Source organism: Moschus berezovskii, chromosome 12 (genome assembly GCF_049115385.1).
Source record: "Moschus berezovskii isolate FMDL1 chromosome 12, NW_MosBer_1.0, whole genome shotgun sequence".
NCBI lineage: Eukaryota > Metazoa > Chordata > Mammalia > Artiodactyla > Moschidae > Moschus > Moschus berezovskii.
In genome coordinates, this window is record NC_142471.1 from 15,600,841 (window position 1) to 15,627,629 (window position 26,789).

Below are 26,789 nucleotides of genomic sequence, written 5' to 3' on the forward strand. Positions count from 1 at the left end.
ATCTTCTGAGTCACAAAAGATCATATTCTAATCAATAAAATTTTATTAAATGGTGTTTTTAAATACTTGGGAAATAGGCAAGTCATGAATAATTATCTTCATAAACATGATTCGTCTATTCACTACAGGACGGGCTTTGCAGCAATCTTCCCAGCTAGGTCCTATTTCCTAGCCATATTAGAAATCAAAGGGCTTGCTAGAAATATTTCTCATTTTGCTTTTGGAAATGACTTCTGTACATTGTTTGTACCATGACAACTATGTTTTATACCATACAAAGAGGGTCAGAATCCTCATCTCACAGGGGTATTATGAGGGATGAATAACATAATGTGCTTGGAACATAAAGAATTCCATTAAGGATTAGCAAGATCAATATTAAGAATTCCAAAGGGGAGTCCATCCCCCTTTCCTCAAAAGGATTCTGTATGAATGACATTTTAGCTTTTTTGGAAACTAATGGTCAAAATAATTTTGTTGTTCAGTTGCTAAATCATGTCCAGCTCTTTGCAACCCCATGGACTGCAGCACGCCAGGCTTCCTTGTCCTTTACTACTCCTGGAGTTTGCTCAAACTCATGTCCACTGAGTCAGTGATGCCATCCAACCATCTCATCCTCTGTATCCCCTTCTTCTCCTGCCCTCAGTCTTCCCTAGCATCAGGATCTTTTCCAATGAGTCAGCTCTTCCCATCAGGTGGCCAGAGTACTGGAGCTTCAGCTTCAGCATCAGTCCTTGCAATGAATATTCAGCGTTGATGTCCTTTAGGATTGACTAGTTTGATCTCCTTGCAGTCCAAGGGACTCTCAAGAGTCTTCTCTAGAACCACAGTTCAAAAGCATCAATTCTTCAGCACACACCCTTCTTTATGGTCCAAATCTCATATCTGTACATGACTACTGGAAAAATCATGCTTTGACTAGACGGACCATTTTTGGCAAAGTGACCTCTCTGCTTTTTGATACACTGTCTAGGTTTGTCATAGCTTTTCTTCCAAGGAGCAAGCATCTTTTAATCTCATGGCTGCAGTCACTGTCCGCAGTGATTTTGGAGCTCATGAAAATAAAGTCTGCACTGTTTCAACTTTTTCCCCATCTATTAGCCATGAAGTGATTTTGAATATGCTAATGTCTAAATCACCAGATTCTGGATCCGAAGTGATATCAGAGAATTCATATTTTTACATTCAAGTAAAGTGTGACTGTAATTCAGTGCTGGGGGTATGGCGGCTAAGAAGAGAAAAAGCAACCACACTGATGAAAAACAAACAAAAAAAATTTTATTGTAACTTAAAATTTATTCCCAAGACAATGGATAATGCATACCTTGGATGATATTAGTAGACACGGTGAAGATGCATTTGGACAGGTATCAACATTGATGAATGTGGGGACGGCATAAAAGTTTAAAAAAATAAAAAAAGGTTATAGGATTTCCTGAACATGATATTGGCAAAAAAGAACTTTTATCACAAAAACATTTCAGTTAATTTTTTTTTGAATGTTGCTTATTTTACTTACTACCCTGACAGTGATGAAAGAATGAGGTACAGAAAACTTTCCAGAAGTCGGAATATGGAGCAGAAGTCCAAGGCGCTTTGGAGCCCAAAGATTGGGTTACTGAGTAGGATTCACTCAGGTATGAAGTTCCCCACAACTCCAGGTTTCCTGCCTAGAAAAGCACTATTTACCGACCTCACTGAGGTTTTGTGGGGATTCAAGCTCATAAAGTGCTTCAGGCGCCTTCGAAGAAAGGCAACACAGACGTATAAAATAACCTTACCTATTTCAAAAGAAATGAAAACACAATTTTGGCACAGTGGGAGAGTGCCTCCTATTTAAAGAACCAAACTTGGCTGTTTATTAAAAAAACCCTCACCTCAGTGGTTTATTGGTTTTATTTTTTTAAGAGAAAAAAATGTTTCTCTATTGCCAGTCTTATAACAGTCATTCTCAATTCAGGCTGTGCTCTTAGAATCACTTGAAGAGTTCATTAAAAATATAGATGCTTAGCCCACAGCCTAGATGTCCATAATTAAAATCTCTACCAGTGGTACTCAGACAACTACATTTTAAAAAGGATCTATAGAAGACTCAGATGCATAGCAAAAAAAAAAAAAACATTTCTTTAGAAAAAAGTCAATTCATTAAATGTTGATTTTCTTCCTAGAATATTTTTCTTACAGTTGAATAAGGTTGGGTGAGGGCATCAATTTCTTATCGCCCCTTTCCCTTTCCATAGAGCACACAGACACAGAGCAGAATGCTCACGTGCATGCGCACACACACCACCCACACGCTTTTTAGTTCTGCCCTTGGATTAAAATAGGATAGCAGTAAAATCTGATAGTTGCAAATAAATGCTTCACTGAGAAGATATGCAAAGACTGGCAATTCATCCCCACTGTGCCCGAAGCAAATGGATGTTTCCCATTTGCCAGAATGGAATGCTTTAAATATGCATCTCCAATTTGGAAACAGGTAAAGTCAGCACTTCTTGGGAAACATGACTGAGTAAATGCTGACAAAAGTGAGCGAGGTTCCAGCGACCAACCAGGAAGAAAGGCGATGGTGACTATCCCTTTGTTTGGTGACTGCCTGGATCTCAGCAAACACCTTAGGAATTGAAAGGATGTGTCCTTGGTGGGCACCAAACATGCGGGTGCTTCATCAAGGTAAACAGAATCATGAAAATGGGGGATGGTAATTTAAAAATCATGTTTTTAAAAAATCACCAGTTTGTGTCATGGCAATTCTTAACGCTGTTTTACGAACCACTTTCATTTCCTGACTGGCTCGAAGTCTTCTATGTACTAGTGAGTCTAACAGAGAGAAGAGAGTGGTTTAGTCCCTGGCGGCCTTCACACATAACTCATCATGCTGCTTGCATCAGTTTTAAAATAGCCAGAGTCTCCTCTGGCTGCCCTGTAAGGAAACTAATGGAGTCGGCAGAGAAATGATATTTCTTTACACAGAGAAAGCCTTCTGAGGCTGGCCAAAATGTTCACAATGTCCAGAACTCATGAATAATAGTAAAACAGAGTAGTCCAACTTTTTGGAAAAGGAGGGGGAGGAAAAAATATAGATCGAGTCTACATATACAGTACATAAAAGGATATGTAAAAAAAATCATTCAGATTGGACACAGTGACATTTCGCTGTGTGAAAACAGTCTTTAGCGCCTTCCAATATTCCTCTAAACATTAGAGGAATTAGAGGCAACTTTGTATAAAAAGGTTGTCGGAGCTGGCTTAGGGAGTTGCTTTTTGCATGTATCCCAGGAAGGCAAGGCTGCCAGCAGCAGAATAAAACCTCCCAGGAGGACGCAGAGGCCACTAAAATAAAATGCAATGTCATAGGTCTGGGTCCAGTCATAAAACCAACCTGAAAAGAAAGTAAGAAAAAAGTGAGTTTGATAGACATAGTATGTATAGGAATACTCTAATCTCATCAGTTTATATACAGTTCGTGGAACTGACACATACACACTACTATATATGTAGAACAGATACCTAATAAGAACCTACTTAATAGCACAGGGAACTCTATTCAATACTCTGTAATGACTTACATGGGAAAAGAATCTAAAAAAGAAGTAGATATATGTATATATATGTATAACTGACTCACTCTGCTGTACAGCAGAAACTAACACAACACTGTAAATCAACTATAACCTAATAAAAAAGTTAATTAAAAAATCTATATACAATTTGGATTAGGATATAAATTACCCAGTTCTACTTCCAAAGTGGCCTAATGGGAGTTGGAGGAGAATTTCTTAAATAATTGGACAAGACTAAGCAGGCATTTCGGGTTTCTCCCAAATGAAGAATTAACACAAATTCCTGAGCAAGTGTATTGGCTTTTCCAACTATAGCAAAGTGATTCTGAATAAATCATGATCAAGAGGCATTCCAAGCAGATTTATTTTGTATAAATCTGTGCTATTATTACAAAAGCAATTCCTGTATTCAGCATTGCAAAGAAGAACAGTAAAATGGGCTTACTATAAGATAAATATCTTACCAACAATTGGTGGTCCAAGGCTATTTCCAAGTCCAGCAAAGAACATTAATATCCCATAGGCATGGGCTAATTTTTCAATTCCCACTGTCTTCGTGGTCACATAAGGAAAGATGGACCAATTACCAGTGAGAAACCCTAGGATCCCAGAAAGTAGTGCCAACGTAACATAACTTTTGGCAAATGGAATTGCACACAAGGCCAGGCTCATGATTATTAAGGTAGCTACATAAAGATATAAGGTATTAATCCACTTGAAGTCAGCCAGTATCCCTAAAATGAGTTTACCAACTGCTGTCATAATGCCAATAATAGAAATAAGAGGCATAATAAACTCCTCTTCTTTCACATTTGAACTTCTTGCCACATCTTCCATAAGTAACGAAGGTGGAAACCCTCCAATGTCAAAGAGAAAGATGGCGATGAAGAGTGCTGAAAATACTTTGTTTTTAAAAAGAGCCACAGTTTCTCCACAATAGTTTTTATATAACTGCCATTTCCTCTTGGCAAGCTGTTTGCAAAAATATGTCCGTTCTGCAACTTTCTTCTTGTACGTTTCGGTCTCTGTTGTGTGTGCCGTTGTTGTTGGGTTTTTACGAAGCAGACTCTCTGATTTCCAGTCACCGTTGGCTAAGGTGCTCTTGCATGTTTCCTCCCCACTGTAGCTCTTTTCAAGCATGTTTATGTTTTCTTCTGGGTCCTTTTCTTTTTCTTTGTAAAACGAGTACCTATCTGGTACATTTTCCAGAGCTGTTTTCTCAGGTAAAGGGAAATCAGAGGACTGGAGGGGTCTCATCAGACTGCCACAGGCTAATATATTTAAAGCTAGAGCACCCACAATCAGCAGGCATCCATCCAGTCCATAGAACTCAATCAACAGTCTCTGCAAAGCAGCATATATAAAAAGTCCAACACTTGAACCTAAAAAGGAAATGGGAACTGTTTAATCTTAACCTCTTACCATTAGGACTCTCCGAACAAGCATTATTAGTACTACAGTTCAATCTCTTTTTCACACTGGCATTCATATTAAAATCACAACAAGGAAACTAAAGATGATGACAATGATGACCTCAACAACAGTAACACGGATAGATCTATTTTTAAAATTAGCATCTGCAGTTCAGACACTGTGTTAGTTACTTTACATGGCACAATAATGTTTCCTTACAATAATCCTATTGCGTGCATGTGAGTGCGTGTGCTTGCTCAGTCACGTCTGACTCTCTGTGACTATAAACTGTAGTCAGGCTCTTCTGTCCATGGAAGTTTTCAGCCAAGAATACTGGAGTGGGTTGTCATTTCCTTCTCCAGGGGATCTTCCCACCCAGGGATCAAACCCACATCTCCTGTGTCTCCCGCACTGTCAGGTGGGTTCTTTACCTCCAGCGCCACCTGGGAAGCCCCTCCTATTGGGTATGTCCTATTATTATTCCCAGTGTACACTTGAAGTGACCGAGGGCTAGAAAGGTTGAGAAATTTGCCACAGATCAGAAAGCTACAAGTGGCATAAGTAGGATTCACATTCAGTTCCCACCCAGGAACCTATGTTCTTAACAAATACCTTACACAACTACATTTTTAGTACTTACAGGCTCCATGCTTTATATGTATTCCTTTTGGAAAAGAAAAGTTTTCATATTTTATTTTTTGAGATGAAGAATATATTAATATTTTAGTTGTAGGATATTTATAGTGGTTTGATAACTCAAGTGTGTTAGTCACTCAGTCGTGTCTGACTCTTTGCGAACCCGTGGACTGCAGCCTGCCAGGCTCCTCTGTCCATGGCATTCTTGAGGCAAGAATACTGGAGTGGGTTGCCATTTCCTTCTCGAAGGGATCTTCCCAACCCAGGGATCAAACCTGGGTCTCCTGCATTGCAGACTAATTCTTTACCATCTGAGACACAAGGAAAGCTCAAATCCATTGCTAATCATCAGAATGAATGATTGATATTATTAATAAACTATGAGAAAGTAAAGTGAACTTTGATAGGATATTAAAATTACAAAGTATGCCTGCTTGCACATTTGTGCAACACTGTAAATATACCATTTTTTAGTAGATCACACGAACCACACTGGAATGGCAAATTACATCAGCCCAACTAATTTGAAGTGTCCTTATCTCGTTCGGATTTCAAGTTGTTAATTGAGTATTTTAAAATTTAAATATCATTGAGAAATGTCAACTCAAAAAAAAGTAGAAAAGAAAGTGCTCTGTAATTTTAAAAAAATAGTCTAAAGAGGTTAATCATACTTTTTAAATGGTCTATACCAAATTACATCATAATCCCAACAGGATGTCAAGCTTATTGTAAAAATTACAAATAACCAAATGACTCTTAGAATTATTAAAAAAAAAAAATATTGGTACCACAGTTGTCCCTTCCTAACATATTTAAAATTAACTCTTTTATCCCCAAAGAAAATAACTTTGCTTACAAACATTAATCAATAGTTCACATTAGTGTAATGGCGGTTAATACAGTATCTTTTTGTGGCTACTTAGGAAGTATCCCCGTGCTGACTATTAAGTAATAAAAGTAGACAAGCCAAATCCTTCCTTATCTTTTTAAAAGTGGCACATACTTCAAAAGTTAAAAGCACTTCAGAAAACAAATGGAAAGAACTGAAGAGGACTATATTTCATGCACTTCCATAGAGCATTAGCATCCATTTACTATTAATTCATATTTTCTCTAACACCATTTCTTTGTAGAAGTTCTAACAAAGTGTCATATAATTACTTTAAAATATTCTCGATGTCTTGAAAGTTAAATATTTTGATCCTGAGAAAGTAAACAATTCCCCATTGCTCACCAACTAAGTTTATCTATCAACATTATGAAATATTAAGGGAAACATATCAAGTCACTTCAATAGGTGGTTTATCAAAAACCTATGATATGCTAAGTGTATGACAGGGCACCAAAATAAAATTCCACTTTGGATACTAGTGTTTTCAGCCCACATGCCATGAGAATGTAGTCATGGCTTAGGAAGATATGGCAGGGAATACTCTGGTGGTCCAGTGGTTAGGACTCCATGCTCTCACTGCCAAGGGCCTGGATTCAATCCTTCGTCGGGGAACTAAGATCTCACAAGCCATGTGGCACAGCCAAAAAACAAAATGCAGAAATTCTTTCAGGGCAATGAAGAGTAATTAGAGGTCTCTTGTGGAACTGTGTAAACTGTAAAAGATTTTTAATCTTTAAAAAGAAAATCCCAAGTTTAAAGTCATCAATGTAAAGGAAAAAGTGAAATAAAGCACTACTTATGCTTCCATGCATGTCTATAATATACATGATCACAAAGAGGGCAAACATGAATTTGATGTTCAGGGAACCTGAAATGGTAAGATATACACGGTCATCTTGATGAACTCTTCTTCAAGACCAAGGGTCAATAGACTTTTTCTATAAAAGGGTTAGAGAGGAAATAATTAACTCACAGTGGGCCATCCAAGCTCTGTCACAAATGCTCAACTCTGCCCTTGAAACATGAAAGCAGCCAGAGAAGAATCATGAAGGAATGAGTATGACTGTGTTTCAATAAAGCTTTATTTATAGACACTGAAATTTTAATTTTACATAATTTTCATGTGCCATGAAATATTCTTTTGATTTTTGTCAACGAATCAAAAATGTAAAAACCATTCTTTATGCATGAGCTGTCCAAAAGACACTTAGTAGATCAGACTGGGTCCATGGGCATTAGTTTATCAATCCCTGTTCACCAGGGAGCAAGACTATTCCCAAAACTTCCATTTTATGCCCATGTTTCTTTCTTTCATCTCGGTCACAATATTTAAACTAAGTCACATTACCAGTTATTTTGATTTTGGGTTCTTTTTCAATTTTTAAAAATTTCCACTGTGAGTTTTATTTTTCTTGTCACCTCTTTCCCTGATGGTAGATACTATAGACTGAATGTTTGTGTCTCTCCAAAATTTGTAAGTTGAAATCTTAACCCCCAACATGATGGAATTAGTAGGTATGGCCTTTTGGAGGTGATTAGGTCAAAGGGGGAGCCCCCATGAATGGAAAAAATGCACTTATTAAAGAGAACCCCAGAGAGCTTCCTCTTCTGTTCTGTAATATGAGGACAAAGGAAGATAACAGTCTGCAACTTAGGAGAAGGCTCTCACCAGAACCCAACCCAGCTAACCATGACACCCTGATCTCAGACTGCCAGTCTCAACTCTGAGACACACATTTCTGTTGTCTATAAACCACTCAGTCTAAGATACTTTAGAGCAGCCTGAACAGACCAAGACAGTGGATTCATACTGCTCCCTGATTTCTGCCTCACCTGGCTTCCTGTGTGTTGCAACTGAAAATTCCCTGATTCTGCCAAATCTGGACTGTCCACAACCAGTCCATTTTGGTTCAGTGTGCCAAGGTCCAGGCCCTTATGGTTTCCTCTTTAAACTGAATGGAAAGCAGGAGCAACTCTCTCAGCATACAATTTCTAACACCTTCATCCCAGATAAATCTGGATGTCAAGGGAAACCTAGGTGACAGTTTTAACAGCTAGCACTTTTACAGCCCTGGCCATGTGCCTTATGCATATGTTCCTTTAATAGTCCCAATACCCCAGTGGGATGGTGTATGCTCAGGTCACTCAAAGTGGCTGTTCTCTTGCTCTCTGCACATCCCTTGCTTGACCAGTGCCTGCTTCACTTATATCTACTCACACGTCACTGGGTTCTTTCTTCAGTCATGAAGCTGGGCAAATACAGGCTGTACAGGGTGGAGTCCAATAGATGGGAACTATTATCCTCACTTTAGAGGATTATCAGTTAATTTCACAGAACAGTTAGGTAACTTGTCTGTCAACAGGCAGCTACTAAGTGACAGAGGATTCAAATCCAGGTGATATGGCTTCAGAGTCTGGGTTTGTCACTACATTACAGTGGCTTTACAAAAAAAAAAAAGAAAAACACAGTATAGGTGGGAGGGACTTCCCTGGTGGTCCAGTGGTTAAGAGTCCAAACTCCCAATGCTGGGGGGCACAGGTTTGATCCCTAGTTAGGAAAGATCCCGCATGCTGCATGGCCAAAAAAAAAATACAGTATACGTAAGACCTATTGTCCTTTAAGTTGCAATGCCTGTCTCACAGTCCTTCCCACACTTGTGGAAGATGCTGTCAGTTCTTTAAACTGCTACTGAACTGCTCTGGATTCTCCATCTTTTTGTTTTTTCTCTTTCTTCTCTCAGTTCTACCTTAACCATGCCCTCAGACCCTGGTCCTCTCTCCTCCTGGGCCATGATTCACGTTTCTTACCTGGTAAAGCTTTCTTAAACCACCTCAGGTAAATATCCAGCTTAATTTAATCTGATCTGGAGTCACTGTGCTGCACTGGCCTCAGGAACAAAACATTAGTTTGGATCCTGCTGCCAGATACACTACTAAAGTAATTCAGCTTATCGGAAAGTCTGACCTCTCAGGAATAGCCACCCATTAGCAAGTAGCAATGTAAACGCACACGTTTCAGTAAGCCTGGACACTTTATCTCCTGAACAAATTCATAAAATATTGGCCACGGAAATTTTGATAAGTTCTCTAAATAGCTTAGGAAAAAAATACATCTGAAAAATAAAACACCACTTAAAAATATCAGAGACTTGAAGTCCAAAAGGTTTTATACTTACACTCTGCCCCCTGCCCAGTGATGGTCTTCCTTATTAGAGGAATAATAAGGATAAAGAGTCTGTCATTTGGAGATGCACACACACTAGTCAGATGTATTCATAAATCAGTACTTCAGAAAAACTCAGTTCCACAATAAATGGAGTCGGAGAGGTATCAGCATTGGTCTTCTTCTTGACAGTGGCCTGAAGGATCTCCATTTTCCTTTCATTTCTCCTGTCTTTCTCAGGGTTCAGGTGCTTTACTTAAGTGCTCTCTGCTTCTTTTAGCAAGGCTCTCACCAGGATGTGATTCTCAAATTATTGGACCCATAAGTTTTATTTTTCTATGTTATATTGGACATCTAATGCCCCAGCTTTTTTTATACATGTATCTTTAGGGTGTTTTGAAAGCTACACCCATATTTACAGTGGAAAATAATTTCCTTCTAGGATCAGAGTAAAAAAAAAAAACCAAAAAATGCTGTGTTCCTGAGTGGTAGCTGGGGGGTGGTTGGTTAAACCTATCTGTGCTTGGTAGCTTTTAACTTTGATTATAAGGCTGAGGAGTGGCAGTGCTGTATTTACATTGAAAATGTACCTGTTGAAATCAGGCCAAGGGCAAGGCCACGACGGCTGTCAAAATACTGGCACGTGATGGTCACCGTTGCAGTGTATAATAAACCACATCCGAGACCTACACACAAGAAGACATTGCATAAATTAAGGCAGATGATATTATTTCAATGCAAGAAACAAAGAGGGGTAATTAAATAACTCTGAGAGAAACGAGCATTGTACATTAACGCATATATATGGAATCTAGAAAATTGGTACCGATGAACCAATGTGCAGGGAGGGAAAAGGGATGGAGATGTAAAGAACAGACCTGTGGACAAGGGGTGGGAGGGTGGGATAAATGGATAGATCAGTATTGATGTATATACACTACCAATAGATAGCTAATGGGAAGCTGTTACATAGCACAGGAGCTCAGCTCAGTGTTCTGCGATGATGGGTAGGATGTGGGGGTGGCGGGGAGGCTTAAGAGGAGGAGATATATATATATGTAATTATATATATCTTAAGTGAGGGGGGATGTATACATACAGCTGACTCACACTGTTGTATAGCAAAAACTAATACAACATTGTAAAGCAATTATACTCCAATAAAAAAATGTATTTGTAAAATAAATAAATAACTCTAATAGGACATTCTGTTACTGATTGGCTAAAACTCTTCGAAGTATGTGTTCCTAGATCCCTCTGACGGTAGTGGTGCAGCTCCAGTGAACACATTTTGGCCAGCCTTGGTTTTCACTCCCACCTACCCTTAAGGTCAGGGTCAAAAAAATATCCAATTTCTACAGCACAGAGGAGTAATGTAAATTTAAATTAAGATATTATGGAGAGACAGAGAAAATGGTTAAATCACACACCAAATAGCAAAATTTAACCAAAATTCTCCATTAACTATCTCTCTCTGGCTCTCTTCCACATATTTACCCTCAGCTCAGTGTTCTTACTCCTCTAAGTCCTCTAAACAATTTTATAAAATCCCCTTCATCATTCCAAACTCTTTCGCTAGACTTCACAGCCTGGCACATCCAGTCTACAAAACAAAGGCCTTCTGGGGCTCTCAGATCATCCCATCACAATAAAATGTGTATTTGTAAGTTTTAATCTTTTACAGATGTAAATTGTTTTATATAGGAATAAAATGTCATGTCTTTAGTTTAAAATCTCTTTGAAAAAAGAGGAAGAAAATATAATAATATATTAACAACAGTTACATTTTAAGTAGTGATCCTATGGTTGCTTGCTATACTATTATTTCTCTGTGAATTTGAAATTCTTTTATGATTAGGAAAAAAATACCCAATATCCCTTTCTTTAGACCCCAGGGCAATATTTAAGGCTCTGGTCTGTTAGCTTAATCTTTTTCTCCCTATTAAGGATCTAATAACCCCAGTTTTTGTTTCCATAAAGTTTTCCTCTGACTTCTAACTTATAACATGTGCCCTATTTCTGCAATATCATCTGTTCTTGAGGATCACTCTATAAACAACATAAAAGCCACTGTCTAAAAATTAATTTAAACCATGACTCATTCAGTTCAGTTTAGTCGCTCAGTCGTGTCCGACTCCCTGCAACCCCATGAATCACAGCACGCCAGGCCTCCCTGTCTATCACCAACTCCCAGAGTTCACTCAAACTCATCTCCATCGAGTCGGTGATGCCATCCAGCTGTCTCATATTGTGTCGTCCCTGTCTCTTCCCACCCCCAATCCCTCTCAGCATCAGAGTCTTTTCCAGTGAGTCAACTCGTCGCATGAGGTGGCCAAAGTATTGGAGTTCAGCTTTAGCATCAGTCCTTCCAATGAACACCCAGGATTGATCTCCTTTAGAATGGACTGGTTGGATCTCCTTGCAGTCCAAGGGACTCTCAAGAGTCTTCTCCAACACCACAGTTCAAGAGCATCAATTCTTCGGTGATCAGCTTTCTTCACAGTCCAACTCGCACATCCATACATGACCACGGGAAAAACCATTGCCTTGACTAGACGGACCTTGGTTGGCAAAGTAATGTCTCTGCTTTTCAATATGTCATCCAGGTTGGTCATAACTTTCCTTCCAAGGAGTAAGTGTCTTTTAATTTCATGGCTGCAATCAGCATCTGCAGTGATTTTGGAGCCCCCAAAAATAGTCTGACACTGTTTCCACTGTTTCTCCATCTATTTCCCAAGAAGTGATAGGACCAGATGCCCTGATCTTCGTTTTCTGAATGTTGAGCTTCAAGCCAACCTTTTCACTCTTCTCTTTCACTTTCATCAAGAGGCCTTTGAGTTCCTCTTCACTTTCTGCCATAAGGGTGGTGTCATCTGCATATCTGAGGTTATTGATATTTCTCCCGGCAATCTTGATTCCAGCTTGTGCTTCTTCCAGCCCAGTGTTCCTCATGATGTACTCTGCATACAGGTAAAATAAGCAGGGTGACAATATATAACCTTGACATACTCCTTTTCCTATTTGGAACCAGTCTGTGGTTCCATGACCAGTTCTAACTGTTGCTTCCTGACCTGCATACAGGTTTCTCAAGAGGCAGGTCAGGTGGTCTGGGATTCCCATCTCTTTCAGAATGTTCCACAGTTTATTGTGATCCACACAGTCAAAGGCTTTGGCATAGTCAATGAAGCAGAAATAGATGTTTTTCTGGAACTCTCTTGCTTTCTCCATGATCCAGCAGATGTTGGCCATTTGATCTCTGGTGCCTCTACCTTTTCTAAAACCTGCTTGAACATCTGGAAGTTCACGGTTCACATATTGCTGAAGCCTGGCTTGGAGAATTTTGAGCATGACTTTACTAGCATGTGAGATGAGTGCAATTGTGCGGTAATTTGAGCATTCTTTGGCATTGCCTTTCTTTGGGATTGGGATGAAGACTGACCTTTTCCAGTCTTGTGGCCATTGCTGAGTTTTCCAAATTTGCTGGCATATTGAGTGCAGCACTTTCACAGCATCATCTTTCAGAATTTGAAATAGCTCAATTGGAATTCCATCACCTCCACTAGCTTTGTTCGTCGTGATGCTCTCTAAGGCCCACTTGACTTCACATTCCAAGATGTCTGGCTCCAGGTGAGTGATCACACCATCGTGATTATCTTCGTCATGAAAATCTTTTTTGTACAGTTCTTCTGTGTATTCTTGCCACCTCTTAATATCTTCTGCTTCTGTTAGGTTCATACCATTTCTGTCCTTTATTGAGCCCATCTTTGCATGAAATGTTCCCTTGATATCTTTAATTTTCTTGAAAAGATCTCTTGTTTTTCCTATTCTGTTGTTTTCCTCTATTTCTTTGCATTGATCGCTGAGGAAGGCTTTCTTATCTCTCCTTGGTATTCTTTGGGACTCTGCATTCAGATGCTTATATCTTTCCTTTTCTCCTTTGCTTTTCTCTTCTCTTCTTTTCACAGCTATTTGTAAGGCCTCCTCAGACAGCCATTTTGCTTTTTTGCATTTCTTTTCTGTGGGGATGGTCTTGGTCCCTGTCTCCTGTACAATGTCACGAACCTCCATCCAGAGTTCATCAGGCACTCTATCGATCAGACCTAGTCCTTTAAATCTATTTCTCACTTCCACTGAATAATCATAAGGAATTTGATTTAGATCATATCTGAAAGGTCTAGTGGTTTTCCCTACTTTCTTCAATTTCAGTCTGAATTTGGCAATAAGGAGTTCATGATCTGAGCCACAGTCAGCTCCTGGTCTTGTTTTTGCTAACTGTATACAGCTTCTCCATCTTTGGCTGCAAAGAATATAATCAATCTGATTTCGGTGTTGACCATCTGGTGATGTCCATGTGTAGAGTCTTCTCTTGTGTTGTTGGAAGAGGGTGTTTGCTATGACCAGTTCATTCTCTTGGGAAAACTCTATTAGCCTTTGCCCTGCTTCATTTCATGCTCCAAGGCCAAATTTGCCTGTTACTCCAGGTGTTTCTTGACTTCCTACTTTTGCATCCCAGTCCCCTATAATGAAAAGGACATCTTTGTGGGGTGTTAGTTCTAAAAGGTCTTGTAGGTCCTCATAGAACCGTTCAACTTCGGCTTCTTCAGCATTACTGGTTGGGGCATAGGCTTGGATTACTGTAATACTGAATGGTTTGCCTTGGAAACAAACAGAAATCATTCTGTCGTTTTTAAGATTGCATCCAAGAACTGCATTTCGGACTCTTTTGTTGACCATGATTCCTACTCCATTTCTTCTAAGGGATTCCTGCCCACAGTAGTAGATATAATGGTCATCTGAGTTAAATTCACCCATTCCAGTCCAATTTAGTTCACTGATTCGTAGAATGTCTACGTTCACTCTTGCCATCTCCTGTTTGACCACTTCCAATTTGCCTTGATTCATGGACCTAACATTACAGGTTCCTATGCAATATTACTCTTTACAGCATCGGACCTTGCTTCTATCACCAGTCACATCCACAACTGGGTATTTGTTTCGCTTTGGCTCCATCCCTTCATTCTTTCTGGAGTTCTTTCTCCACTGATCTCCAGTAGCATACTGGGCACCTACCGACCTGGGGAATTCCTCATTCAGTATCCTATCATTTTGCCTTTTGATACTGTTCATGGGGTTCTCAAGGCAAGTATACTGAAGTGGTTTGCCATTCCCTTCTCACGCTTTACCATCTGAGCCACCAGGGAAGCCCATGACTCATTAGGTGAGTTATTAAAATCATTTTCATTACTTTCAATTGCCACCTGGACTATGATTAGAATACATGGGTTTAACAAATATGCTGCATAAACATTTTACGAAATTAGCACTTAAGACAACTCAAGACTCAGATGATCATCCGTGATTGTATTAAAAAGTACTCTTAAAGAAACAAGGTAGATTAAAATAATTACACTTTAAATATTATTAAATATTTCAAATACAGCACCCTTTTGTATGATTTAAGGGAAGAGATACTATATCTCATAAACTAAAACATGAGTTGGATTGACTTATATACTTATCATTACCACATATAATATACTTCAATAAAATAAGACCTGTTCCTGAACAGTCAATTTTGTGAAACCAAAAAAATGCCACCCTTAATTAAAATTGTAATTCAAAAAGTTTTGGAGACGGAATGAATTTACTTTTGGGTAATTTGATTGTCAGGGTTCCATAAAAAGGACATTTCTGTTTGCCAATGCCAGAAAAGTTAAAACAGTAACTTTTAAATGTTTTCCTTTAGACTAAAAAGAAAGAAATTTTAAAAAATTATTTCAAGGGCATGGGTTTCAGATAAGATCACCTCACTTTTTTTTAAATGTAGCAGAAATTTTAAATGCTTTTTCTCTAAACTTTTCAAAACACAGAAGGTGACATGACACTTTCCCAGATCAGTATTAGGATGACCTTAAACCATCAGTTATTAAGAAGATAGCCCTAAAGGTCTTTCTTGGAGTGTATTAAGTCAGAACTATTTTCATAATGATACTAACATATTTTTGGCTTTTTTTTCACTCTGTTCACATTTATGCTATTGGTACAAAAGAGATGGTGAGTAAAACTGGAAGAGCCTTAATACAAATCGAGGTATTGGTCAGTCAGTCAGTCAGTTCAGTCGCTCAGTCGTGTCCGACTCTCCGCGACCCCATGAATCACAGCACGCCAGGCCTCCCTGTCCATCACCAACTCCCGGAGTTCACTCAAACTCATGTCCACAGAATCGGTGATGCCATCCAGCCATCTCATTCTCCGTCGTCCCCTTCTCCTCCCGCCCCCAACCTTTCCCAGCATCAGAGTCTTTTCCAGTGAGTCAACTCGTCTCATGAGGTGGCCAAAGTATTGGAGTTTCAGCAGCCAGCTTTTTATCTTATATGCTTCATTACCACTCATTCACAGTAAAAACAAATAAATTTTTTTTAAATGCTTCATCTGAATTGCAACACTTGAGGCAAGAAAAAGCACTTACTCAACTGTTTTAGTAGCCAGCTAAAGTAGTCAAATTTTCCACAGAACCCTGCATGTATTTGAAAGAATGTCTGACAGACAAACTATGGTTACTCAGACTTATATGTTGGGCAGACATTTTCTTGAAAACAAGCAAGGAAAATAACTGACAATAATGATTACCAATGACAAAATTAAGAGTTTTCCAGTAAAAATTAGAATTTTTGGAAACTTGTATCCAACACCATGATTTGACAGTTTCCCAAAACATAAATATTTTCTGATGAGCCTGTTAGGTAGTTAGAATAGGAAACAGGAGTCCAGAATGGCAGTGGCTAAAAGACAAGGAAGAGAAAAGCCCGCGAAAATAGAACAAAGGAAAATCCGAGGACTGGAGTGAGGACCTCAGGTAGAACAAACAACACTCCTGGCTAGCCCAATTTACATAGGGCAGGCCCAGGGGCAGAAAAAACATATAAAAAGATGAGCCAAAGGGCTGGGGGTCTCTCTCTCTCCCACGTGCTGGGGCGCTCTTTTCTTCGAGTCTTTGGGTAGACATGCCCTCACGCCTGGAGGATGGATTTCCCTGCTATTATCTAAATAAAATAGAGCTGTAACACTGATTTGTCTAAGAGCTATAACATGGTCCATTCGAGACCTGAGAGCTATAACATGGTCTGTCCAAGACCCTAGAGCTGTGACACGTCGAGGGCTTTAATGTCCATCACTCCAAATCTTTGTTGTGACGAGACAGAACCGAGGAGCATACACTTGCCTGACAAGCCTATTGGTGATACCAACAGAAGTGATTTTTTTAGCTGTTGTTTAATAAAATGTGTCAACATTTTAAAGTTCCCGCCTAACTCAGAGAACCAATATTTTTCACATATCCAATTCACAAGGTTACAAAATCAGACTTGAATGCTGACCTAGTCAAAGTTACAGATTTAAAAAATTGATTTAATATTACAGAGCATGAAAAGTATACTGATGTGGTTTCAATTTCCATATTGTAATTAACCTTTGGAAAACTATCATATATCAAGTTTTTGAATAGGATCAAAGAAAAGTATCTACAGTGATGTGAGGAGAGTATTATAAACCTCTCCCTTTTCCAATTACACCTTTGTGTGAGATTTTCTTCACACACTTCAATCAAAAAAAACAAAACAAAACATATTACAACAGCTTTGAGTACTGAACAGATCAGAGAATCCATCCAGATTCCTTCCATGAAACCAGATGTTAAAGATATTTGCAAAAATGTAAAACAATGCCATTCTCCTCATTAAACTTTGTTTTGTTTTGGAAAATAGAATTGGTTTTCGTAATAAGTATGTTATTAATGCCTTTCCCAGGTAAAGAATCTGCCTTTCCCAGGTAAAGAACCTCACTTTTCCCAGGTAAAGAATTCCCAGTGAATAAAGAATCCACTTGCAATGCAGGAGACACAGGCAATGCGGGTTCAGTCCCCGGGTAGGAAAGATCCCCTGGAAGAGGGCATGGCAACCCACTCCAGCATTCTTGCCTGGAGAATTCCATGGACAAGGGAACCTGGCAAGCTATAGTCCATAAGGTCACAAAGAGTCAGACATGACTGAAGCGACTGAACATAGCATAGCACATGTTATTTATGCTAAAATGTACTGGATTTGTTATTATTATCTTTAATTGAATTACTAAACAAATACTTTTAAATTTCTCAACTGTTAATACAGTAAAAAAGTAAGTCTAAATAAGTATAATCCACATAATTAAAGGTTCCTTGGGTTTGGGTAGACTCCGGCAGTTGGTGATGGACAGGGAGGCCTGGCGTGCTGTGGTTCATGGGGTTGCAAAGAGTCAGACGTGACTGAGCGACTGAACTGAACTGAACTGATCTGGGGTTCTAAATAAAAGAATGTAAAGAGTCTGAAGAATAGAAAATTTGGAAACCACTGACGTAAAGCTTTCCTTGGGGAGTGAGGGATAAATTGGGAAATCAATATTGACATATACACACTACTATATATAAAATAGATAACTTATAAGGATCTCCTGTATAGCACAGGGAACACTACTCAGTATTCTGTAATGGCCTATATGGGAACAGAATCTAAAAAAGAGTGGATATATGTATATGTATAACTGATTCACTTTGCTGTATATCTGAAACTAACACAACATTATAAATCAACTATACGCTAATGAAAAGAGTAAATACATAAAGATAAAGCCTTTTTTGGCCTCAAATCATTTCTGATTAGACTGCGACCAGTGAAAAAATTTTGAACATCAACCTCCAGTATACCATAATAATTTTTTTAATGAAATATCTATACTACTAACAATTCAAAGCATAATCATTAGTAAAATATAATTGCTATCTATTACTTATATAGGTGAAACTAACCATACACATAGGTGGCAAGTACACACAGAAGAACTATACAAAAATGATCTTCATAACCCAGGTGAAGTCAAGTGGGCCTTAGGAAGCATCACTATGAACAAAGGTAGAGGAAGTGATGGAATAGCTCCAGTTGAGCTATTTCAGATCCTAAAAGATGATGCTATTAAAACCCTGCATTTAATATGCCAGCAAATTCGGAAAACTCAGCAGTGGCCACAGGACTGGAAAGGTCAGTTTTCATTCCAAACCCAAAGAAAGGCAATGGCAAAGAATGTTCAAACTATTGCTCAATTGCACTCATCTCACATGCTAGCAAAATAATGCTCAAATTCTCCAAGCAAGGTTTCAACAGTCCATGAACCATGAACTTCTAGATGTTCAAGCTGGATTTTAAAAAGGCAGAGGAACCAGGGATCAAAATGCCAACATCTGTTGGATCGTCAAAAAAGCAAGAGAGTTCTACAAAAACACCTACTTCTGCTTTATTCACTATGCCAAAGCCTTTGACTGTGTGGATCACAAAAAACTGTGGAAAATTCTTCAAGAGATGGGAATACCAAACCATCTTACCTGCCTCCTGAGAAATCTGTCTGCAGGTCAAGAAACCACAGTTAGAACCCGACATGAAACAACACACTGGTTCCAAATTGGGAAAGGAGTACATCAAGGCTGTATATTGTCACCCTGCTTATTTAACTTATACGCAGAGTACATCATGCGAAATGGCAGGCTGGATGAAGCACAAGCTGGAATCAAGACTGCCAGGGAAAATATCAATAACTTCAGATATGCAGATTATACCACCCCTACGGCAGAAAGTGAAGAAGAACTAAAGAGCCTCTTGATCAAAGTGAAAGAGGAGAGAGGAAAAGTAGGTTTAAAACTCAACATTCAGAAAACTAAGATCATGACATCCAGTCCCATCACTTCATGGCAAATAGATGGGGAAACAATGGAAACAGTGAGAGACTTTATTTTGGGGGGCTCCAAAATCACTGCAGATGGTGACTGCAGACATGAAATTAAAAGACGCTTGCTCCTTGGAAGAAAAGCTATGACCAACCTAGACAGCATATTAAAAAGCAGAGACATTACTTTGCCAACAAAAGTCCATCTAGTCAAAGCCATGGTTTTTCCAGTAGTCACGGATGGATGTGAGAGTTGGACCATAAAGCAAGCTGAGAACAAAAGAATTGATGCTTTTGAACTGCAGTGTTGGAGAAGACTCTTGAGAGTCCCATGCACTGCAAGGAGATCCAACCAGTCAATCATAAAGGAAATCAGTCCTGAATATTCACTGGAAGGACTGATGCTGAAGCTGAAGCTCCAATACTTTGGCCACCTGATGTGAAAAACAGACTCCTTGGAGAAGACCCTGATGCTGGGAAAGATTTAAGGCAGGAGGAGAAGGGGATGAAAGAGGATGAGATGGTTGGATGGCATCACCGACTCGATGTGCATGAGTGTGAGCAAGTTCTAGGAGTTGGTGATAGACAGGGAAGCCTAGTGTGCTGTAGTCCATGGGGCTGCAAAGAGTCGGACACAACCGAGTGACTGAACTGAACTGAACTGAAACATATTTACATGTTCTTACATTTCTTTTCCATACCTTATGTTTCATTTCACATATTTCTGGGTAGGCCATAACCTCAGAGGCCTTTTTTCCTTCATCTCCTCCCCAGACATCAAGCTCTTTATCACACCCACTGCCTAAATTATCAACCTGCCACTCTGTGGACTGCCACTGCCTCAATTCATCTCCTCCAGATCTTTTCTGTTCTGAACAAATGGCCTCCTCATTGCTGTCTCAGCCTCCAGTACTTTGTCCATCAATCTATCTTCTAATTATCATACAGTTCTTATCACATCACTTTCCTGCATTAAGACCCTTCATCATCAGGTGTCTGTTGCAAATCAAGCTTTTTCTTAATTTATTTTTTAGATTTTTATTTTAGATTTTATGTTTTAGAATTGGAATATTCTCCAGGGGATCTTCCGGACCCAGGGATTGAACCAATGTCTCCAGCACTGCAGGCAGATTCTTTACTGTTTAAGCCACCAGGGAAGCCTGCGTTAGTTTCTGCTGTATAGCAAAGTGAATCAGCTATACATATACATATATCCCCTCTTTTTTGGATTTCCTTCCCATTTAGGTCACCACAAAGCAATGAGTAGAGCTTCCCGTGCTATAAAGTAGGTTCCCATTTGCTACCTATTTTATTCATAGTAATGTATATATGTCAATCCCAGTCTCTCAATTCACCCCACTCCCCCTTCCCACTTTGGTATCTCTATGCTTGTTCGTTATGTCTGTCTCTTTATTTCTGTCATTTGAAGAGATGTGGATAGACCTCGATATTGTCATACAGACTAAAGTCAGAAAGGGAAATACAAATACTGTATATTAATGGATCTATATGGAATCTGAAAAAATTGGTATAGACGATCTTATTTATAAAGCAAACAAAGCTTTGACATATTTGCAAGTCCACTCATGATTTGTGTGTTCCTTAAACAAATATCCGGAAAAAGAGCCCTATTATCCACTATGTCTCATGCCCCTGAGCATTTGAGCTCCTGGAATGTCCTCCCACCATCCTCACTCCTCCAACCTGTGCCCACCTTATCACATCCCACCTGCCCTTGAAGACTTAGCTCAAGCACCAATTCCTGCATGAAGCCTTCTTCCATGCCCCCACCCCCTGACGTACTATATCTGCACTGAATGTTGCTTTTATTACTGCACTTATTTTACTGTGTTACAAGTTACATATTTACAAGCCTCTTCCCCTAACTAGACAATGAGCCAAGCCACTACCTGAGGGCAGTCTGTGTCTTATTTATTTGAGCATCCTGGTTCCAGGGCTGACCCTGGCACAGAGTGTTAAAGTTATTCTTCTTCTTTTTCCCATCAACTTCATTTGAATTCCCAATTTGAAGTCACACTGGCTAATTTCAACCATTTCTATCTATTCTTACTCTGGCTGTGAGTCTTTCTTGCATTTTTCTCTTCCTCTCTTTGTCTCATTTTCTCTATTCATATAACAAACATACACAAACTACATACATGCATGCTTGTGTGTGAATATATATATTTTAAAAAGTATCTTATGTTTGCTTTCCAACTAAATCGTGCTGATTTTCTAAAGTTAGGCCAGAAAATACATCTTAGCTTCAAAAATATTAAAGATAATTTTATTTCACAATAATTCATGTAACAGGATAGAATCATTAGAAATATAGAATTAGAATTATATGGTTTGAAAAAAGAATTTACAATTTGCATGCATTATGGGGTGATGGTCTGGGCAAATCATACTAAACAGCCTCATTTTCTCATTTTTCTTAAATTAAAAAAAGTTTATCTTTATTTATTTAGTTGTGCTGGGTCTTAGTTGCAGCACTTAGGATCTAGATCTTTGACCAGGGATCAAATCTTGTCTCCTTGCATTGGGAGCACAGAGTCTTGCCCACTGCACCACCAGGGAAGTCCCCTTCAGTTTTCTTAGTCCTTATCTACAACTAAAAAACACCCAGACCAATTAAACTGATAAGAGATATGTATATCAGAAGACTATATAACTGAACGGAATTTTCATTTATTTTAGGAGGACAAGCAACAAAATATTGGAAACTGTGCACACATTTTGAAAATTGTCTATGAATTATTTTAAAATATTCTTTCATTATATACATATCTTTGTATATACCCAACTTAACGGACATCTATCAAGCCCCTGTATTTACATATGAAAATTTCTCCCTGCAGTATTATCTTTACAAAAAGGAAATGGTTTAGTAATAGTTCATTTTAATACAGCAACCTTCAAAAGTGATGAGGGTCAAGTTACAGAATCCGGATTCTACGTGTGAAATAAGGGTCAGGGGTAGCACCTAGGACTTTCTCAGTTTGACCACTAGAAGTCTGATACCCTGGAAAACCCTTCATCCTTGGCAAACTAGAACAGATGGTCACCATGTGTAAGGACTTGTCTCTTGGTCATTTGGGAGAATGCCCCCTCTCCATGTTCTGAAACAAGCATTTGAGCACCTCTTAAAATAGCTGAGCCAGTAGGATTTATCATCTTGATCAAAGGTTAAGGTAGGCAATTGCATATAGTATTCCAGAAATACGTACTTCTAGAAATGAATTTGTGAGAATGGAACTTCAGATGCTAAAAAAGATAAATAAATTTAGAGCATCCAAATGCAATTACTGGTTTTGCTTCTAGCCTAAAACATCTGCATGGAAAAAGTTTAAAAGTTTAAGCAACTGGCTAGCTTTCTGACTGGCATGGTTTTATACAGGCATATCATTTTGACACTGGCTTGATTAAAGCACAAATTTTACAAGTACTCTGAACATAACATTAGCTGGTCAAAAGCACAGGTTTGAGATCAAGCAGGTATGGATTCAAATCTCAACTCTTAACACTTACTGGCTGTGACTTTCAGTTTCCTTATTTTTAAAACAATCTCACAGGATAGTTGCAAAGATTAAGAGACATTTAAAAAATGTAAAATATTTTAGTTTGGACTATAATAAAGTATCCTGAAATAGACATTATGCTGATTTATTTTTTCAGTTTTCACCTGAGTATTATGGAAATACATAGCTATACAGCTTCAGACTAGTTAGAAAATCAGAGTTTCTTATTATAACTGAATATCCATGAGCGACAAAAGGAGATCTTTAATGGCATAACCATTACAAACAAACCAAAAAAGGCTTATAAAACTCTGCTAAAGTGAATATCCAGAAAATGACCTTTACCTAATTTGCCATTACTAGAGGAGAATGAGATTGTCTACGAATGTGGGCTACGCCCTCCTCAAGCTCAATGGACTATGAAGATACGACCAAGAAAATGAAGGAAGAGAAAATGGAATTTTTCCAAAATCGAGAAGCCATTATTAAGAAAACAGTAATCGGATAGCCAAGTATCAGTATAATATGAAGAAAAGAGACTCAAGAAATTGATTTTTTGAGTTATGCTTTTCAGAAAAGCAATGAAAAGTAATTAGGAAGAAGCTTGAACAATTCATTAATGGAATATTGCAGTCCCTGCTCCCACTCCTCCCCATCTCCCACACACTTTCTTTTTTCTAATTTTTTTTTAATGTGGACCATTTTTAAAGTCTTAAATGAATTTCTTACAGTACTGCTTCTGTTTTATGTTTTTTGGCTGCACGGCCTGTGGGATCTTAGCTCCCCAGCCACGGATGGAACCTGCATCCCCTGCGCTGGAAGCATGGAGTGCCTCCAGGAAGTCCCTGATTTTCCTGATTTTAGGAAAGTTATTGAGAAAGCAGGAGCCTGAATTACTGGGTTTGTTGGCAGTGTGACACAGACCTACTTGAAAACTAAGAAAGCTGTTATTTTATTCCAGCTACAAACACCAAACAAGATAATCTTCTATTTTCAAAATGGTATTTTTTTAAAACGGTGAAACAGAATTATGCCAACTAATACACATCAGTATTATTTTTGATGTTTTACATTATAAACATACTACATAACTTTAATTTCTTCATATTATTTAATCTGTTATACAAATAGTTCTGATTCAACAGAGCTTCTTCAGTTGCAAAAAGCTACTGCTGTGGTCTTAAACTAAGAGGTCTAAGAAAGGTCTTTCCCTAGAAAGGAATATAAGGAGAAGGGAACAAGTAAGAATTAAACACCTTTTTGTCTCTCCACACACCTTATTTCATGAATAGTCACAATATCTCCGTGAAGTCTTACTAGTCTCATTTCTTAAGAAATAAAAATGGAACCACACAGAGAGGTTAAATAATTTTCTAAGGTCACAAAACTGACAATGATGGTTATGCTAACCAATACTTATTTCATTAACTCATTGTTAGGGAAATTTAAAAAATAGTCTTGTTTAGGTTTCAGAGACAAAGCAGAGCAGGCCTCTGACCTTGCTTCTAACCTGCCTGGACACTGTCCTACCTGGGAGTGACTGTGAGTGACTGCCTGCTGTGACTGCAAGACTTGCAGCACTAGATAAGATGGGGAGGAATCTTGTGCTTGTTGAGCCCCTGGAGAGGGCCTGGCCAGCCAAGCCCCAGGCTCACCTACATTCCAAGTTTCACACAGCAAAACAAACAGCATTAACAGGAAACCAGAGCTCCAATTTGGTCACAGATTGACGATGATATCAGTTTGCTACCATCCTGGGATTATAAGCAGGAAGCCTGAAATGCAGTCTTTGAAGTCTTAACCACGAAGTGGATGCACTGCCTGGGACCCTTTCCCAGTGGGATTCCAGATGTGCGGTGACACGGGACTTCTCAGCACGGATTAACTCTGGATGTTGGTCAAAACTAAATTTGGTGATGTATCCTCTGCTCTATTCCTCTTTTCTTTTAATGTTAGAATATTGAAAGTAAGCTTGATAATTCTAATAAATATTTGTATTATTTATTTGTATATAACGAGTAGCTTATTTGTTAACAAATCCTTTGAACCGGAGACAAAAGTGAAAACTTTCAGCAAAATACTCATCCATCCAGAAAACCTTCTAAGGTAGATACCATTGGTATGTTCAGTTCAAAAAATGAGAAAACAGTATGTAAGTTGTCTGTAGTCCATGCGGCTAGCAAGTGAGTAAGATAAGATTAATCCACATGGTCCAACCCCAGAGCCTGCTTGTTAGTGCTTGCTCCTGTGTATGCCACACTGCCTTTCTTAAGAGACCATCTAGTTCATTCCAGGTGAAGGAAAATGCTTAGAATACTGCACAGAATGGGTGCTCAATATATGTTATCGTTAGACTGAATCTTTCTTGTTTTTTTTAAAAGGAGTTCATAATACACAGTCTCAACTTGTAAGTTTAGACTGTGTTATAATTTCCTGTCACTTCCTTTTCAACTGGATACTCTGCTTTCAATGGGAACAGATCAAACTGTCATTGTTCATTAAATTCCCATTTCTTTATCCCACGAATATTCTATGAGCCCTATACTCTGAGCCTACTGACAAAACCACAAAGAAGTCAACCATGATAAGAACTGTTAATAATCTGCTAGCAAAGAGGTCCAATTATTAGTACAGTGGGTGACTTTTTAATTATTGAAATTAAAACTTGAAAAAAATTTAATTATTTAAAATGATTGGAAATTACAAAATAATTATTGAAATGAAAATTCAACTGACTTTTTGCTGTTGAAATCCAACTCAACACTCTTATATATCTTATTTTTATTTTGCTTGATTTCACCTAGTCCTTACAAGACCTGTGTGATGTAGGTTTCTTAGTTTGCCTTCACAGATGAGGAGACAGTCACCATTGGAGATCAAGGGCTTTGCACAAATGCACAGAACCTGTATCTCCTGACCCGAAGCTCAGTGCTCTCTCCCTGAACTTATAATTTTCTCCTAGCCACAGAGATTCGGAATCTGTTGCCAAATCAGAGTCATATGCAATCTCCAGACATAGCTTGTTCTGCTCTTGTTTTAATCAGAATTGTGACTATATTTTTATGTTTTGACCATGCTGCATGTAGGATCTTAGTTTCCCGACCAGGGATTGAACTCTGTACTTCTGCAATGGAAGCGCAGAGTCTTAACCCCTGAAGTGCCAGAGAAGTCCCCATAAACCTGTTTTCTGCCCCAGGTTCCATGATGTGAAGGAGAGGCCAGGATTCCAGAAGGAAAGACACTGCAAAAAACACTATGACAAATATATAGATAATAACATCTTGGATCATTCCCCGAAGAGAACTACAATCACTTATTTAGATATCATACACTAGAGAAAGTGGGATGCCTTTGAGCAGGGTAGGACACAGGAAATGAACTGGCACTGTTAGCCAGGGGCCTGAGACACTTACATGGCCTCCCCTTAGAGTGGGATCTCATGGGAGCCAGGGAATATATGGGAACATGGGGCTGGTCTTGCTCACAGTGAGTCCACTGAGTCCATGGGCACATCATACAGTTATTTACCCAGTTCTTAATATTTAATTGGAGCACTAAGGTGCTTACAGGTTCAACAGCAGTGTGAGCACTTGAGGGTGCTCAGTCATGTTTGACTCTGCAAGCCTATGAACTGCAGCCCGCCAAGCTCCTCTGTCACTGGAATTCTCCAGGCAAGAATACTGGAGTGGGTTGCCATTTCCTACTCTGGGGGAACTTCCTGACCCAGGGATCAAAACTGAGTCTCTCGTGTTTCCCGCATTGGCAGGTGGCCCTTTGCCACTGGTGCCATGTGAGAAGCCCATGTACATGATATTTGGCATAACCTTCTTTCTACATTGCTCTTTGCCCAGGGG

At 38.8% G+C, this 26,789-nt stretch overlaps 1 protein-coding gene across 5 annotated transcripts in view; it reads right to left on the reverse strand.

Moving 5' to 3' along the window:
* Window positions 1-1,256: 1,256 nt before the first annotated feature.
* The window catches only part of SLC16A9 (solute carrier family 16 member 9), an 80,424-nt gene continuing 54,891 nt past the window's right edge, over window positions 1,257-26,789 (reverse strand). For all 5 annotated transcript variants that reach the window (XM_055425675.2, XM_055425673.2, XM_055425671.2 and 2 more), the window contains 3 exons: window positions 10,258-10,353; window positions 4,028-4,945; window positions 1,257-3,382 (listed from right to left, as the gene is read on the reverse strand). In XM_055425675.2, coding sequence (XP_055281650.2) covers window positions 3,195-3,382; window positions 4,028-4,945; window positions 10,258-10,353 — 1,202 coding nt within the window. In that variant the 3' untranslated portion in view covers window positions 1,257-3,194. The remainder of the gene's footprint in view (window positions 3,383-4,027; window positions 4,946-10,257; window positions 10,354-26,789) is intronic.